The 19108-nt window shown below is 41.5% G+C and overlaps 1 protein-coding gene across 3 annotated transcripts in view; it reads left to right on the top strand.

Moving 5' to 3' along the window:
* The window catches only part of LOC131890079 (hemicentin-2-like), an 18373-nt gene extending 1793 nt beyond the window's left edge, over positions 1-16580 (top strand). Inside the window, exons 2-9 of one of the 3 annotated variants that reach the window (XR_009374268.1) lie at positions 7536-7718; positions 11755-11982; positions 12473-12651; positions 13590-13740; positions 14081-14413; positions 14493-14576; positions 15599-15834; positions 16455-16580. Coding sequence is in view for 2 of the 3 variants with exons in the window: in XM_059239354.1 (XP_059095337.1) it covers positions 7536-7718; positions 11755-11982; positions 12473-12651; positions 13590-13740; positions 14081-14413; positions 14493-14576; positions 15599-15735 (1295 nt within the window). In the remaining variant the exon portion in view is untranslated. Of the gene's footprint in view, positions 1-7535; positions 7719-11754; positions 11983-12472; positions 12652-13589; positions 13741-14080; positions 14414-14492; positions 14577-15598; positions 15993-16454 lie in introns of those variants that run through there. The other 2 variants (XM_059239354.1, XM_059239355.1) reach the window with 2 other exon arrangements.
* Positions 16581-19108: the final 2528 nt, after the last annotated feature.

Here is a 19108-nt window from a genome sequence, read left to right as displayed (position 1 = left end):
CTTCATGCATGACGATAAAGTGTAAATAATCTGGGGGAATCACTCTTCGCCCAGACCAGGTATCAGAATCAGGGATGAGGGACCTCCTCCATAAAACGCTGTTTTGCTGAAAGGGTTTGAAATCGTCCGGCTTGATATAAAGCAAGAACAACGTTCGGTAGCCAAATATGTATGGTTTTATTGTTCATCTCCAGAGATAGAGTTCTCCGGAACCCAAAGATCATCAATCCTTTGGAGGCAAGTTTTGTGAGTGCCAAAAATGGACGAGAAAACATTGTATGAAAACTCATTCAAAACTCCTGATCCGCGAGCACCAAAAACAGCTCTCAACCCATACCATGTAAAAGCTTGGAGATGAACCTGGATGGATTGAGTTGCACTGAGCTGGTGGATGCTGGATGTCAAGTACCACCATTCTACGACCAAATCGCTCATATGTATGCCATATGTGACTAGTGGGTCTATAGGGTTGGTGCTCGACGACGATGAAGAGGGAGGAAGAAGAAGGACGAGGCCAATAAACATTCAAACTAATTGCTCCATCCAAGCTTTACGGTCACTTCACGTTCTATTATTGAACAAGTCAGTTCAGAAAAGGCGTCGTCCATCCAAGAGCTGATAGAAACTCTTTTGGGTGTCGTGACATTTCGTGGCTCACATAGGTTGGCTTATCGGAGGACAAAAATGCCCCTAGGACGGCAAAGGCCCCTCTTCTCCGGTGGATCACGAAATGGCCTTGATAAATCCAATGTGCTACAGGGTGGTTCGAGAAAGTTCTCAAAGAGGCTTAGTGTTGATACCTTCAGAACTCTTCGGGGAGTAGGGAAAGGAAGCGGTTTTCGGGGACACTCTGTCCGAGAAAAGGCCGCCACCCAAGGCAAAATAGTGAGTAGGTGAACCTCGCCCAATCCTCCTTGAAGTGAGAAATCCAATATTAGGTGCGATATATATGTCGCCTTGCAAATGGTTCCTATTTCTCTTTGGACCCCTTCCTTGGCTCTGGCCGAGTGGAAGCTGAGACAAGTTGCAAAGTTGAGTCACTCACTTCCCCAACTGCCAACCAACCACATCAACTTCATTAGCACTGTAATCCATGGATAACAGCATCAACAGCAAATTGGCACGCCCATATCATACTAATGGCTATCTCGAAGACAGTTTTTGCACTGCTAGAGCATTGGCCCCGATATGACTCTTTGGTTGTTGTCCATTTGCAAATGAGGCAAACTGTCATCAATCTGACAGTTATTGGTTTTTGTTGGTCTATGACTCATTCTTAGGGGAGTGGAAGCGGGATGACCCAACCATTGTGGGATTCATTATCGAGCTTTCAACCAGAAAATACAACGTGATTCGCCACGTGCGTATGGCTCTTAAATATAACGCTAAGGTGACCATACTTTGCAGTACTTACAAAAATCGAGCACGAAAAATAGCATTTGGCTTGAATTTGTCGGCAAGTTCTGACATTGACATTAACAACGTCATAGATCTTGGCCCCAGGGAATTCCTTTCTACCCTAGATCGATGGATGGCGAGACTGGGGAGAAAAAGTAAGAGAAATTGGAATTCCCTGGCCCTCACCAAAATGATAGGCACAATACGTGGGTAAGGGTAAGGGAACTGAGGACAAAGAACAGATTCCAAAACGTGCTCAGCCCATCAGAATAAGTCTCGAGGGAGGTTTTGGTCTGTGGGTTTCTTGCTTTGTAATCGATCTCAGAGTCACGCCAAATGTGAATCTACGTACCCCGAGATCTATCCGATATCCTCTCTTTCACACACGATTTGCTACGCCTTCCACAGTACATGAAACTTCTAAAAGAGAGATTATGTCAAAATGGAGTGAAATTTGATAGATTGGGAGTGAGGAAATATTTACAGAGCTATTAAAGAGTTGTTGACAAGCCTCGGCATGAAGTTAGTGCCTTGAGTAGCTTTTTTTATAATGGGTCAGCAAATTGCATCCTGTCACCCTGATTGATAAATTCAATTGAAAACAACAAAACAACCGGCTTGTTCCATTTCTCTACCCTCTCATCCCGTCCATCTCCAAATGACACAGACGCCTTCAGTCCAAGTCGGTTATTCCTCTCTCGACATGGAACCATGAACAAAGATATCTCTCCAGGGAGTCCGACTGTCTAATTGGTTTGTTTGTCCAAGCCTTTTCCGTTTGTTGTCTAATGGCTCTTGAACGCATGACCCGACGGTCTGAACACGTGTCGCAGGAGATTTGAGGAATCACCCCCGTGGTCAGGGAGATGAAGTGCTTCCTTGCTTGCCCTGGCTATTATTCAGCATGCTCCTGTTCAAGTAGACTACCCCACAAATGGCCTCTCCTTACAAATATTCCCCATTCAAAACCTTCTAGTTTAGCACCCCGCAGCATTTGGGACACAATGGACTTGAAATTTGGCACAGATGTGGCGTTGTGACTTTGGCGAGTGCTTGAGCCTCATTGTTTGCCTGAGGAGTATTTACTCACTGCAAGCTTGTTAGCCAGAATGCAAGTCTCGGTTTTCCAGTCAGGAATGAAAATATTTACCTTTCACCTAAAATATATCCTTTGACACATCGAAACGGGACTAGGATCTCTAGACCGAGTCGAACTGGAAGGACCAGTGCAGAAAAGATTCCATGTTTGAATGAGAGAGAGAGAGAGAATTGCAGATTACCTTCCATCTGTGCGAATGTGTTGCAAGGCGGCAGATGTGTGAATGAAGTGCTCAATTCCATTTTCCCCGAGACTTTTCCCCTTCAGCTTTGGGAAAACTCGCCAAGTCAACCAAAAAGGAGAGGGGAAGCCAAGCAAACCTTTTTCAACATGAAATTGAGCAATTCGTTTCCTTTTCACGATAATAGTAAGTCATTGGTCCGTTGTGTTGTTTGGTTAGCTGTCCGTGCTTTCTTAGTTCATGATAATTTTTATTTTCTTTAGATAATAATGACGAGAGAAAAAAAGTAAATTCTCAGCTGCCACGTATCCCTGTGTAGATCACAGGGTGTTATGTACTCATGAAAAGGAGGATGCAATACTTCAATACGAAGCATCACCCTGTATTGGCTCGATTTCCGTGGATATCGTCTCACTCTGTCAACAAAGTCAGCTAGCGAGGCTAGGGGGAGATGAGATATTTTTGACACCATTGATGATGGGCTTCATCTCGTCAAATCCAGACCAAAGCAGACAGCGTCACATCATCAAGAAGTCTGTTGATGATCGCGGCCAAGAACTTTAGTCTGCCAAAAACAACCTTGTACAAGTCCGTCCGTCCGCACGTGCGTTCTTAATCTGAGTCTGATTCGGGTGAAAGAGACGGAGCATCGGAAGAGTTATTGCTTTCAATTCGTTCTCACGTCACTGGTCAAACAAAGGTCATTGTTTATCAGCGATAGAATTGCATTTCTAGACTCTTCAAGGATGCATTCATTCACCACTCAAGAAAAACACATGCATAGGCATCACTGATTTTGCTTCGAAACAAATGAGGGCCATGTGATATGGCCATGTGTTTAGGGGAGAGGGACGAAATTGGAATAGCACTCACCAATAAGGGTGGAAAAAAAAGTTGTTTTTTTCCTAATCGATTATTTTTGTAAAGTTCACTGTACCATGAGGATATAGACTTGGAACAAAAAAAAGGATCCGTTCTTTTGTCTTGGAAGAAAGCTCTTTCTTATCCTCATTACCCTCATTTTGATGAGGCGCGCGAGGACTAAGGACATCAATCGAGGTCAGAAGAAGTAAAAGGTTTCTTAGACCCTTAGATGAGACCCTTCAAGATTAAACCAAAGATTAACTAGGCCCTTTCTCGCATCCAGCAATTTCCAAGATTCGCCAGGGGCAAAAGGGAACGTGTGTTTCGAAACTTTTCTTTCACGAATTTGAAAGAAAAGAGGAAGAGAAGGGAGGGCTCGAGGAAAGATAGTCTTGGCGCTTATGTTCTGCGGGTAATGATTTAGCCATAAACAAGTGCTTCCACAGAGGAAAGCCAAAGTTATTATAGCTTCTAAAATATAAATGTGTAGGTGGGGGGTATCGCATAAGTAATCGCTTTTTCTTTTTGCTCACTTTCCAACTTTGGGATAAGGAAGAAGAAACGAAGGGAAAAGCTTCACAGGCTTAGTGGTGAAGCTAGTAACGAGTACAAGGGAGGATAGACCAAGAAGTCTCGTGTGACGAGATCTCAAATTACCTTCCTTCCCTGAATACTCAACATGGGAGGGTAGGTGTGGGTGGGTTGGATGCTCGGTGTTTGAGCTGACGACATTTCTAAAGAACAAATTTATCAGAATGGGCTCACTGACGAACTTCTACCATAGAGGCAGACAGAGCCGCCTTGTTCTGAACTCGGTTTGACAAGCAAGCTGCTGTGGCATGACGAATCCATAATTTTTACGATGAATATTATTTCAAGTCGCCAAATCAAAAGACACTTATAATTTGAGATGTAAAGACATGTTCAAAAAACATGTACAGGACTGACATGCAAATATCAAATAATGTTGTGAGCTTAAAACTTAACAGTGCTGGTTTGCCAATAGTCATCATAAATACAATCCAGCTTAGGATTTCCAGTATTCCTATACTCTATGCCACAAAAAGATCTTTGTTTGGGCACATTGATTGGCTGGTTAGTAGTGGATGAAGATAATAGAGTTGCCCGACTACCCCAGAAGACGAAATTCTAAATATCTCTATTACTTTTTGATTTTAGATAAGGTTGACTGAGCTTCGGCGTAATCGAATTTTAAATTCACTGAAACCTACGCGTATTTGACAAGTATGAACATATGTTGAGGTAGTTGTCATCACTGCACATCAAGTTTTTGATTTAAAATAGAATTGTGAAAAATATAGCAAGTACTTGAATTGCGAAAAATAAGATTATAATTTCTTTCAAATCCTCCTCTTGGTCAAATAAGGTCATTTGAAATACCGCCTCCAATATCCGGCACTCAACTTTCGGGCCGAAACAACCAACCAGGATCTTGTTACGGTGGCGCATTACTGTTGGTGTGGTTTTCCAATTAAAGCTTGCTTGAACAAGGAGCTTGGAACAACACACTCACCCACTCTTTTCTGTTCTCATTGCGTGCTCGAGAAATGAACTCAATTTCACTGAGAGAATGGGTTCCTCGGACCTTATTCAACAACTTGATACAGTACGTACTAGGCAAATTCCGAGTAATCGAGAGTACGTACGCTCTATTCAGTGTCCGTTGTTCATGGACTGGAAAATGAAACGAGGAAGCCATTAGAGCGACCTTGAATGGCATCCGCAAAGTGATGCAAGCTTCTCTGCAAATGAATGGCAAGCCAAGAGACAAACAGTGAAACTGCATGGAAATGCACGAGAACTGAATGGAGATCTAAAGGCGACAACTTGACACTCGGAAACTCGGCCAAGAGCAAAGTCCACCGCCCAAAATCCCTAGGGACGAGGAAACTACGAGTTGATTGAGGTGGTGCTCACACCCTGTAAACTCTAATCAAGCGGGCGTATTCAAGATTAACAGGGGATCAAACAAATAATTGGTCCCTAAAGGAATCATTGCGCCAAAGTGCTTCGAGTTGAAATTCGAGGCTCTGTCTTCAAACGCAGGTTGCTCGCTTGAACTCGATCATTATTGCTATTAGCCTGAACTGGGTTATTTCAATGCTTCTTTGGCACTCATGCATGCTTGCTCTCCCGTTTCATTCCGTGTGCGTATTGTTATTTTTGAGCCAGTGACCGACGGAGGCATAAACTGTCCTGACTGCAATTTTCAACCGAATCTGTCGCTCTCAAGTGACAAATTACTGTTGTTCCGCCCCATTTTGACAAAGTTTCAAACTGACCCCACCTTCTACTCTCCCCCATTGTCAGTAGTGAGTGGGTGACGGGTTGTAGAGCTACGGCCAAATTCACTCAAGTTAAAAGTTTTCGTTCTTGAGGCCAAAGTCAATAGAGGGCATTCCAACAGTTTGAGGTTTGTTCGCTCTGTGCTTAGGAAGAAATCTGTGTCTAATTTTCTGCCTCATTTGCGCATTATAAAGATTGCCTGAAGAAAGGACGTCGACAAACTGACAGAGGGTTATGCTGTTGCTTATTATGTCTCCATATTAACCGGGACAATTTTAGGTCTAGGACAGGGCAAAACTAACCAAATACTACAAGCGATTTTGACCCATTACTTGAGAACCTATGATATCTTGAGATCCAAGTTCATGGTCCCTAAATTTGAAATAAAAAAAAATTTCAAAAAAATAAAAATCAATGAGGTCACGTTCTAATACTTCTTAAGCATGTACAAAAGACGGCATTCATGGAAAAAATTAGTACTGTATCCTAATTTTGAGCATTTTGTAGATGGAGAGCAATTATAGAAAATAATTTTTGTCATGGGTTCGTCACCTTCAGTAATATCTGGGCTCAATATCAAAATGCTTTCTGCTTATATCGGTATATGTCATTAAACTGATATAATTGACAAATTGAATCTATGGATGGTGCAAGCTGGCTGGGTATTTCGTCCAAAATTTTACTCCATAACTAAGGCGTTGATTGTTTGTTTTCGCCTTCACTTCTGATGGTCAAAACTAAAAACCTTTGCGAACACTGCGACAAACTCATTGTTAAACGAAAGTCAAAAAACTTTAGTGTTATTTTTAAATGACTTTCTCACCGCTCCCGGGAAAATGATCCCCAACAATTCATTATCATTCTTATTGAACTTTACATTCCTACAATATTTGATCCCTAACGAATTAGTATTGGCAAGTCCAGCCAGCATTGAATGCATGACATCGGGATTTGAGCTCCCGATTCCTGGGAGTCGTTTTCATCGTGGTCACGCTGTTTCTTTGATGGCTCGCTGGCCAACACTAACTAATTCCATCTATACACGTATCTCAACCTTTAGATTAAGCAAAGCAAAATGACTTCGAAAATACACATCGGATCATTGTTTGAAGCCCCTTCCTTTACAATCCTTTCCTAATTTTAATGTGTTTTATTTCAAACTCGGCAGCAAAGTTGTTCGAGTAAAACGGTGCATCTTCCGCCGAATTCCAAACTTATCGACAATTCCTTAGGGCCTTTTAGATGCAAACATGAATAACCATCGAGATAGAAACAACCAACCCGTTCGGCCTTACTTCGGGAAGTCTCAAAGGGCATATATTTTTCCCAGCGAACACAACAAAAACAAGTTGCCGAAAGGCGTCCAAGGGATGATTGATCTCACCTTTCTGTTCGCTCTCCTTGTTCCACCTTCAAGGTGTCTGTGAATGAGACCCAAGAGGGAAACTAGGCGAGAGAACACTAGAAATATCAATTAGAGATGTTCCCATGGAACAGTCATTATTTTTCCTGGCTAGCCATATCTCTTCCTCTCGCTTTGTTCTTGAAGTGGAAACGAAAACCTTGAAGATCAGGATCGATTCAGACAAAACAGAAGCCATAAAAAACACCGTCCTCCGTGTCTCAGCTGGAAACTTTACGCTCAATTGGCCTTGGATCTAATTTCTGTCATTTCTTTATTTGCAGGTGTGCCATCATATGACGATGAATATCTAGGAGATGAACAAACCGAAGAATATAGCTATGACGATGATTACACCGAAGAAGAACCTCAGCCCATGCTCAATCCTCAATTCACAACAGAAGCTCAGAATTTCAAAATGGAAGTTGGCCAAGTCTTACGATTACCATGCCTCGTTGACAAATTGGGTAAGAAGGACACGAACGTATCAATAAGGTCGACTGCTTGTTGGTTTTGTTACTTTTGTGAGCACACTTTTACCTCCCTGCCCCTTAGGGAGGCTCTAAATTCATTTCTATTCTATGGTCTTCTTTATTTTACGAACGAGGTTGGTGGAGACCGAACTTGAGAATAAAATATGAATAAAAGTAATTCACGCCAAGGGTGGTGTAGAACCAAGGGATGTATTAACACAATAAAAAGGTTACTGTAAGTAAATTCCTCTGCGATGTCAAATTGTCATTAAAAGGTGACACTCTTCGAAAACAGTGTGTCAATATTATAATATCTCAGTCGAATGAGAGCACAAAAAATGCTGTATTTTTCTATGTGTTGCAATGAGAGTTTCTTCAATTATCAAATGAGTTTTACATTCAGCTCTGTTTCTTCCCAGATTATGACTGTACCTATTTCCGGATTACCGTCGCCTACTTTTCCCTGGGCTCTTTTTTCTTTTTTTCCCAACAGAGTGGTCCCATCTGCAATCACTCAAGCTAATTATTATCATACTACAAGAGGGCACTTTTTGGATCCAAGGATGCAAATTGATGCCTCAAATTGTACAAATTGGAGGTACATACATATTTGAAAACAAACCATTGAGTGCAACAAGAAGCAAATCTTTCAGCCGCATTTTTCCAGAACTTCATGAGGTACAAGAGTACGGTTATTACTCATAAAAATAATAGCAGATCTGTCAATCAATTTACAACCTTCAAATCGATATTCTTTGCACTTCAAAAGAGTTGGAAATACGAAGAAAAATCACTTTGAAAAATTGGCTAGAGCGTTAAAGCGTAGTTGGCTGGTTTCAAAATATGTCCTCATACAAATTTTGAAAATATCCTTTGTCAAAATTCAGCCAACGGCCTCCATGAAAGGCTACTTCAACGGAGAAAAGAGATGACTGCTCTTGTTCCAATTACAAACTTTGGCTCTCGTCGGCAGATTTAAATTCCCTTTGTTGAAGAAAATCAATAGGTCCATAGTGCTTGAAAGACAGTTGGGATCAAGGACCACGGCAATGTGAGGGCATTCTTCGTTTTTTTCAAAGAAAACTCGTCTCCATCGAGGCTGAAAGCCAGCTGGGAGCAATTCAAAAGTTTCAATTTGTGTAGCACTCTCAGCAAGAATAAAAGATGAATCAAGCTTTGGCCAAAGTAGGTGAAGCTTCTGAGCATCAATAGGTACAAAAATATCAACCTAAAAATCATGTGTATGTAATAGATAAGGACAGTAAAGATTGTGGGGAAATCAAGCCAAGTGAGAGGATCAATGCAACAAGGCACATGGGAATCTACTTCTTTGACATGAAACTAACTTTTCTCTCCATGAATATGAATGACCTGTGTGGCAGTTAACCGCTTACCCGTTCAACAAACCTACGAACGCTCATTTCGATGTGCACTTTTGTAATGAGTGCGTGATGAAATAATTCACGACAGCAGCTCAGCTGACTCGAATGTCTGTTGATCTGCTGGAGCCTTTCATAATAATCTTGACTTGAAATCCCAAAATGCCCAATGGGTTACCTTGCTTTCAAAAAGCCACATGCTCCGTGCAAATTTCTCTAAATGTGTGAAAAATATTAGAATGGTATTCTCATTTTAATTTGACTTCGATTCAGCAATGGCCGACAATCCTTGCCTGAATGTAGATACACGATTTCAATAGAATGCAGATACAAATTGCTTACAATTTCTTTCGTCATCCCCGGAAAAAGGCTGAAAATCTATAACTGTCGGAAAAAGCGTTGATGATATCGATTTTGCCAACAATGTTCCTGACTTGAGAAGATAACCTTGTCGTCTTCGAAAGGTCATAATCTTAATCTTGCTCTTACGCCTCACTGTTGAGCTTTGAAGAGCCTGAATTCCTTCAGTGAGTGGAAAACTGCCTTTTAATTTAATGAAGCTAGTAAACAAGGCCAGGGGTAGCAAGGCATAAATCTAAAAGGATCCCATGGATCTCCGCGAAAATGCCAAGATTGACGAACGACGTACATAAATCTTCAGTCATCCCTCTTCTCATGGACGGACACTTTTTCTTCAGGGGCGAAAAGAGCCGAAAAGTCTTGACAGTTCATGGGGGGTAGCACTAACTTCAGGGGTGGGTTTATGTGTTGTAGGAAAAAATGAATGCATGGATCTTCGTCGCTCTTACATTGTCCCACCCCAACATTGGGATCATCTTTCATCTCATTGTCCCTCCTTGCCACTCAAAAAGATGCTCATTTATTCACTCTCATTTCCAGCTAGAACTCGTCACATGTGAGTCACTAAACAGGCCTCGTATGAGTCAGAAATAAACCCCAATTTCTTCGGGCCCAATTTGTCTCGAACAAAAATTGGACCTCACTTATTGGTGGCTCTATGTTGAATTGACTTTTTTTGCTGGCAGTCTTTGGAATTAGATTTGAATAAAATGTCGGCAGTCTGACATAAGGGAATGTGACAAAAAGTGGATCAATTTGTTTGAGTGTCTCCCTTTTCATGGATTAAGGGAGAGTGCTAGTCATAAAGAACGAAAAGCATTGGAAGGAAAGAAAAAACGAGAGATAGAAATGAAAGTGGGTCTGTGGTCCAACGGAGAGCTAAAATTAGGAACATCAATTTGTCACCAAGTAAGTTCACTTGATAACGTTCATTTGGAACCTGTGCCAATCAATCTAAATTTCGTCTCACCAAGCAGACTCCTGGCTCCTTGATTTTTGCTATGGCCTTTAAGCAGTTTTAAGTCCTACCGAGGTAGACAAAGGCCGGAATCAAATTCTTGATTAACCCTGCGTAGGTTCAAAGACAGGTAGATCCAACAACTTCAATTCCGTGGTTGATCAGATGGGGGATTACTCGCCCGGAAGCAGAGGTTAAGAAGTTGAAGCAACCGGCTGTATAAAAGCCAGCAAATTTGTTAGCCAAATCATGATACATGCCTTGGAATGGGCCGGTCTCTCTAGAGGCGTTCCGTGTCAAGAATGGAACGAATCTCGCTGCTCGTCTACGTCCTAAATTAAGTTACTCATCGCCCCCTGGAGACAAATGCACAACCAACCAACCTATCAACTCACCCACCAATCTTGTCGTGAGCTTTTTGGATGATTCGCCCGAGGAGGAAGTCCGTGTTGCTGTCATTTCTTATGCCTCGTAAAGTGACAAGTACCAACAGCTGACTTGCCATCAAGGGAACAAAGGAACATGAGGGGGACGGAGAAGACTCAATTTCGCTCTCCCATATGAAATATTTGTCAGCCTAGCTGAGTCCCCTCCTGGTTCCATTCCGCTACTAAAAAGCCCACAAATCATCTTGGGGAGGGTTATCGTTGATCCAAATGTTCTGCGCCGTGATTTCCTGGAACCATTCCACGAAATCACATCCCCTACCTAAGAGATACAGGGAATCTTTTAGAGTCCCCACCCAAATGCTCGCCTCAGAGCCCATTTTGAAGGAAAACAAGGAATAAAATTATGGGCTCAAAGCACGTAGCTGTTCGTAATATAGCTTGAGTAAACCAATAGACTGCAGTGGCTTTTACCGGAAAAAATGTCCATCTTTAACACCGGGGTAAAACAGGAACCTTTGTCTTAAATATCAACGCTACTTTTGCAGAAGCAATACATTCCTAGGGATGAAAAGTGGCGCCCAAGAAGTAAGAGCTTATCGGCATTGTCCTCTGAACCAATCTCGTACTTAGGCCTTTTGTATTCGGATCAATACATTGGAGTTGGGGAGTAATTTAAAACTGAAGACGTATATCCTTTCCGTAACTGGTGCATGGGGCAGATAATAAAAGGAGAAAAAACGATCGTCTCCGTGTCAAAAGAATTTGTTTGTACATTCTTCAACTAGTCCATCACATTTTCAAGCTCAACCCATAAATATATCGCGCCCTCTTTCAGTTTCATCGACAAATTGACCTTGTGGGTTAGACATTTATGAGATTGACCTTGAAAATCAGCGTACATTGATCACATTCCCAAACATCTCCCTTTTTCTTCTCGTTTTCAGGCCCCATGGTAATTAGTTGGAAGAAATCGGCTCCAGATGGCGACATTCAATATCTAGCCACATCCGGACATATCCTCACTCAAGATCGGCGTTTCTCCGTCGAGGTCGAGGAGGGTCGAGGCTCCTCGCTTGTCATCTCTATTGCTCAGGACTCTGATGTGGGAGAGTACGTTTGTGAGGTCAGTTCCAACCCCATCGCCACCCTGCGCCATCAGGTCTCCATTATAGGTAAGAAACTCCAAAGCTGGTTGGGCCAAAGGTGGTCGCACCTGTGAAATTTGTTAAAAGTGATAATCCAGACGTGAGAGCGTACACTTTTTAAGAATTCATGTGCACACTACCAATCGTTGAGAATGGGATGAATGAAAATCGTGTTTCCTTCTTGATGTACGTCCTTACAAGACTACATCCCCACACGTTTCTTATTCATCATGGAAACTGTTATGAAAATCATTGCTACTCATTGTCCTGTGTAATAAAGAACAGAAAGTAAATATACATGTCCCTCGCTCAACTTCAATTGGAATTTGTTTGAAAAAAAACTGGAATGCATACTTATTTATTAATTTTTTACTGATTTTTCAAAATATGAAAGAATGAGTTGAAGCAAGCTCACTTGAATCTTTGTTTCAACCCGTTACAGATTTCATGATCCCTAGCCACCTTTAAAATCTCTGACACCCAAGCTAATTCAGAGCTACCTACTATTATTCCACAGAGCCCCCCTCCGTTCACATTCTGAGGCCAGGTCCGATTCAAGAGGAGCGAAATGACAGCCGAGGCCAAAGCTGGATCAGACATGAGGATGGCGAAATTCGTCTTCACTCAGGCGAGGAACTGGCACTCAGCTGTCACGGAACTGGCGATCCAGAACCTCTTCTCCGTTGGACCAGAGAGGTACTCGCACATGCCGTAGATTGTCTTTCTCTGGCCCAACCAAAGAGCTCGAACTAGGTCTGTGAGAACGGGCTCACCTTCGAATACCATTGTTTTTGGTGAATGTCTCTTGTAGAAATCTTGACTTGGCAGCTGCATACTTGCCTGGCCTCGATGGGACTTTCATAATGAATTCAAAGTGCCCGAGGGCTTGAAGACAGTAACCAGTTCGAAGTTGCGGCCAACTTTGCCAACAAAGGTCACGCAAGCCTTTTCCTTTCAAGTTCCTAAATGGCTGGTGGTTATTCAATGCAACTTTTCTCATACTTTGAAGACTCAGCAAGGACAAACAAGATGACCTCAATCGATCATTTCAAAGTTATTGGGGGTTCTAGACTTTGCTAGGGGCTAGAGCTCCATCAAATAGGAGGAATAACACTTCAAAACCATTAGCCAGACACGAGACTAATCCCCTTATGGGATTCCAATCTCCTTAATGACATAAAACAAGTCCATGTTGCCCTCGTCTTTGCCATTAAAAGAGAACACTTCGTCCCTCATTAGGAGTGGGTTTCTTTCATGATGAGATAACTAATGCACACTCCTCGAGAAATACTGGACTGGAACAGTTTGTTAGGGACTTGTGGAAGTCTCATGTTTCGTAAAAGTTACTTGCAATCTTCGAATTCTGATAATGAAGTAAATTGAACGGACAAAATGTATAACATAACAATAGTTTGATTGAAAAGTTACTTTGCATGAAGTCCCAGAATCCATAATTTATGCCGTGACGCAAAACACCTAGATTGATTAGATGCTTCCAATGATGATAAATGTTAGATTGGTACGGCATTCAAACCCAGACCTCGATCTTGACTTTGACGAGATCAACCGAGAGTCATCTACAACCGGCTTTTCCCTTTCTACTCCGACTATCCCTAATTTGTTTCTCATTTCAGCGGAAACGAATGCCAGACGGGCGAAGACATGTCGACGGATCCCTCATCATTTATAAGAACATAACCCGAAAATATGCCGGCACCTACATTTGTGAAGGAACCAACGGACCTTCCAGTCCGGCCCAAGATTCCGTGAAAGTCAACGTTTTGCGTGAGTCATTAATCCCGATTCTTTCCATCCTCTACAACAAAGAAGTCCCCGTTAAGGCCGACCACGCCCTATCTTATCAATGAGCCATGTACTAATACGTTGCAAACTTGCTTTATGGTCCAAAAAGAGGCAAACTGACTTTGGGATCCAGCGGCTGGAAAACATGAAAAATTGTCCTCATTCTCCAGCTCAACTCGACCCCATAAATTTTTGGTTGTCGTGTGTGTGTGTGTTTGTGACACATACAGTATGTACTATTTGGTTGAGTGGTTACACTCGCCCTTTGAGACCTTGAGTCCTCAAACCACACATGGAACATATCTTCCATTCGAACTTGCAGATCCACCGGAAATTATCACCGAAGAGTCCTACGTCCAAACTCAGGATGGGGTCCAGTTGGAATTGGTTTGTATCGTGCACGCCAGTCCCAAAGCGGATGTCCGATGGTTCAAGGATGGCCTTTACTTGGAGTCCAATTCCACTTTCAATCGCCATGACGATGACACTACTGAAGGCACCTTGGAAGAGCCGGAGGAGGATCGACTGAGCATTCGGCATAGTGGGCGGAAACATATACTCATCATTCGGCGGATTGAGGACAGGGATCGAGGACATTACACCTGTCACGCCATTAGCAGTATTGGCGAGAGCAAGGGCAATATTCAAGTTATGGGTAAGTGGACAGTGGGGTAAGAATAAGTGTTAATTGATTTTTATTTTTGTTTTTATTTTCCGTTTTGTCTTTGTTTTAGGCGTGCTGAATTCTAATCTGGGAGAGAGTTTAGTTTCGATCCCATCTCAGACGTCAACTCTTCCTCCCAGAATGAATCTGGAAGGCAAGATATAGTTTTGCCTGTGGCATGGATTGGCTGAGATTCTCTTTAGTTATGGTCACAGTAGTTAACCAATGATGGGCTTTTGTTACGTTATTGTTGGACAATGTCTAAGTTTACGTTGTCGGTCTAATAGCCTTGAGGCAATTTTGAAAAGTGAGCTGACAGATTGTGGCGATTGATATAGATAGGTCGACATTTTGGTCACAAATTTAACAGGAAAGTTTGACAAGTTTTCCTAGGTCCTAAAAAATATATTTTACACTCAGTGTGTACATAACCCTCGGACGGCATATGGTGCATCTTGTTAACAGAGCGTTGTGCGTTAACCTTGCTTTGAAAATGCGCCAGCCAAAAGCTTACTTTTCAAGAAGAACCATTTTGTTACGGATTTCCGTGAATGATTGAATAATTCTTGCGTCGTATTTTTTTTGAATCTTAAAAAGATAATTTTGTTCAGGTTTGTTAACATAGTGGCACTGGGCCAACTTGAATTTGGTTTCGTTTTTAAATGTTCGTCGCTTTTGAATCTAGTTCATGTTTGTGTTTACATGCCCTGTGTTCCAACTAATTTGTTTTGTGATTAATTTATCGACTTCCCAAAGCACATCTGCTTTTTGGGCTTTCGGCTGCTATTCAAAAATTCACAAAGCATTAACATAATGTTTTGTTCCCTTGGCCAAGCATCAATCGTATCATTTTTTGGCCCTTTACCTTTAGGCCCCGTGGTTAACCCAAAGTTGTACGGGGTTGTTTGCCATATCTCCCATGTGATGTTTCAACTTACGACTTTTTATTTGCACTTTTCTCAATTGCTCAAGAGAAAATGGATCACTAACCTTGTGAATATTGACTCTAGGTTTAAGAAAGTTACAGCACAATGGATTCAAACTGAGACATTACAAAACTTTCAATGAACGCTCCTTTGCCCGCTTCACCGTGCTATATTTTAAGTCAAGTGTCAAATAATATGACATTGAAAATCTAACCGATTATTAATCCGACTGTCTTAATCATTTTTTCAGGCCCGATGGCAGATACCGACAGTGTCATGGATCATCGCGTGAGCTCCTCGCCCCGTCTCAATCACCGCAGTCTTATCCCAATTTTCTTGGCCTTCAACTCATTGATCGTAGCGACCGTTAGGCCAGCCGCATTCTAGTCCAGAAACAAGTGCACATTTTGTATTAACCCTCTTCCTTTGTACGGAATTTGTCCCCCTCCAGGAGACGGTGGTCCGAGCGGAGATTTGCAAAAATAGGTATAATGGTATATGAAGGCACGTTTTATCAACTTGGAAAATGGCGAAGCGCGTTTGCTTTGGATTATATTTCAATAGGAAGTTCAAAAAATTACATCAAAATCAAATGCTAAATCTCATTTCTTGACATCGGGAAGGTAATAAATCTTTCAACACTTTCTTACGTATTTTCAAAAAATGTTGGTTACGTACACCCAAGTTAAAACCAAGCGCCTGTGTTTGAGAGCTTCATTTGTATTGTAATTAATTTGGATCCATCAAAATCATCCACAATTGGAAAATGTAGAAAAAGTGCAAAATGTTGAATAAGGCAACAAAAGAGCTTCATGGTTAAAACATAGGCGCCTTTTGATAATTTTGTGCATATTTCTGAATTTCACATCAAAACCTCACCAAACACAAACTTGTCCCTCTTGGTTTTTCTGGTTTGAAAAAGTGCCCTCATTAATTATTATTCGAGTTTTGCCCAATTTCCACTTGGAGCAACCGTGCTGGAAACGAAAACGCGCATTGCCTGGCTTCTTAATACGGACCTACTAAATCCGACTTAAGGCCTTCTCCCACTCACATCTTTGTTTCAAACCCCTATCGTTATTGCTCAGTTGTCACGCTTTTTCCAGATCTCATTTCCCCAATTGGAAAGCCCAACCCACCATGGCTTGGTTCTGGGGCATCTCTAAGAATTATTGTGGGTTTCAAAAGAAGTTATGAAAAAAAGACTCATTCCATTAAAACACTGCCGCGTCTTCTTTGTATCGTCAATCGGTCAGTTTTAGTTCGCTTCAAGTGTACTCATCAAATTATCATGCCTTTGGGTTATTTCAGTGTTTGGGGATGTGGTGAATGGCTACTAATGCCAGGCACGACATTACCTGAGATTAATGGCATACGTCGAGATCACGTTCCAATATTTGACACTAGGGTGAGCTAGGGAGAAGATGTCCAAACAAAGCTCAAAGCTGAATGGCGTAGTTCTGGAGTTACAGGTCGAACAAAACGCCTTGCACAAATACGACGTACCTAGCCATGTATCACTCACCTTTTCTCATGTATTGAAGCCTACTCTCCAAGACCACTTGAACCTGATATTGATGGAAAGCTTCTCAACAGTTTCTTCAGGTTAACCAGATTAAGGGGAAGACTCTTAGATTTGGGAACTTGTAGGAACACAATTTCCAAATCAAACACCTTTTTAAGCCCGCTGTAGCTTGTTTAATAACCAGGTTTTTCTAAATTGGCAATCCAGCTTCGAGTAGCTCAAACTAAAACTGATGTTCATGCGTACATTACCCGAGCCTGGGGTTTTCGCGAGCTGATCATTGGGCCATCCTGGGTTTCTAGGCACTCTCTACTCACGCGCCTTTTGACGGCTAAATAATCCCTAACTTGTGCCACAGTAAATGGATTATAAAGTGGTTGCCTTTCTTCAATCCTCATCCCAAATCAGTAAAAGTAATAAAATAAAAACCCAAACACGAGGACTCATTTCGTAATAACATTTGGTAGATTTGGACGTTTGTAAACGTTTTTGAGAATTGACTCATTCAAAAGTTGAAGAGGAAGTAAAGAATTCAATTCAAAGGCCGGGTTTTTTTCCAATGGCCTTGCTGAAGGGAGCAATGGCAGAAACCTCAAAGAACGAAACATGTGGTATTTGAAAATATTTGAGGACTTACTCAAAAAAATCGAACAACATAACTGTTACGTCCTCATGACTCATACTCGCTGCCATCCATACTCTCCCTAATCCATCCAATTACACACACAAAAATTATGAATGTACACTTGATAAGAAGACTCTGACAAAAAATGTTGTGCGTATGTCGAGCAGATATTCGAGAGGGTTGCAGTAACCAGTTTTCCTCCCAAAGCCTCGGATCAGCTCTTTCGCACATCCGAACCGTCAAACGTCTGCCATTTCTGCTCAAAGTTAAAACAACAAAGTTTGTTGTAATCTAGACCAGCTGAAGATGTATTTCACTTCTTTTCTTTAAATCAGTGCTTAAGTTATCAATAAGTTGACTTGGATTGTCACACAATGATGGTATTGATGTGACCAACCATTTATAATTTCAGGATACTTCAAAACGTGAACGTCGCTTAGAAATTGTAGATATGAGTCTGCTTTGAAACTCAATTTTCGTTGATTTCAAGATAAGCCTCAACCCAAAGTATGTAAAAAGTGTTAAATTTTTGCCTTGTAACCCACCAAACTATCACAAAAAATGACACGTTTTTCACCTTTTATGAAACATATTTTGCCTAATTTTCACAACATAGAAAACTATTTAGACAAAAATTAAAACTGTTTTTAAGACGACTAGTTATGACGCTTGCCTAAATCCTCCCTCCACTAAATGTCCCAAATCAGCGCCGTTTACATTATTCCTTAAATTATCACTATTTCACATGGCTTATTAATCTCGAAATGTCGGACATCCAACACCGTTGAAACTAAATTTGTGAGCGCGATAGGAGAACGTAAGTTTTTAACAAACACTCACGTTCATTTTGGTATATTGAGGTACGAAAAGGGAACACATGAAAATGAAATCAAAAGCGGAAAAAACATGTAAAACCACTTATAAAGAGAAATATTGTACACTTATAGCTATTCAAAACTTACTCCAACGAGTAAGAATTAAATTTGCCCTAAATCTTAAAAAAGAAATCTAATTCTTTCTAATATAACTGAGTCATAAAAGAGATAACAAGAGAACTCAAATCAATTTTCAGAGAGCGCTTTTAACAACACGTCCTTTTGGGTCTGGAAAGAACTGGAATATGGGAAAAGATTGTACCATTGTCAGATGAAGAAAATACATATAAGCAATTTCTGGTAACTGAGGCTGAAATTATGTAGCTGGGATCAATAATTGTCTTCATCGTCATCTTCGTCTTCGTCTTCATCTTCATCTTCGTCTTCATCTTCGTCTTCATCTTCGTCCTCGTCTTCATCTTCGTCCTCGTCTTCATCTTCGTCCTCGTCTTCATCTTCGTCCTCGTCTTCGTCCTCGTCTTCGTCCTCGTCTTCGTCCTCGTCTTCGTCCTCGTCTTCATCTTCATCTTCATCGTCGTCCTCGTCTTCATCTTCGTCCTCGTCTTCATCTTCGTCCTCGTCTTCATCTTCGTCCTCGTCTTCGTCCTCGTCTTCGTCCTCGTCTTCGTCCTCGTCTTCGTCCTCGTCTTCATCTTCATCTTCATCGTCGTCCTCGTCTTCATCTTCGTCCTCGTCTTCATCTTCGTCCTCGTCTTCATCTTCGTCCTCGTCTTC

This window comes from Tigriopus californicus, chromosome 11, assembly GCF_007210705.1.
Source record: "Tigriopus californicus strain San Diego chromosome 11, Tcal_SD_v2.1, whole genome shotgun sequence".
NCBI lineage: Eukaryota > Metazoa > Arthropoda > Copepoda > Harpacticoida > Harpacticidae > Tigriopus > Tigriopus californicus.
The sequence above is the reverse complement of the archived record's forward strand: the minus strand, read 5'-3'. Positions and strand labels throughout refer to the sequence as shown.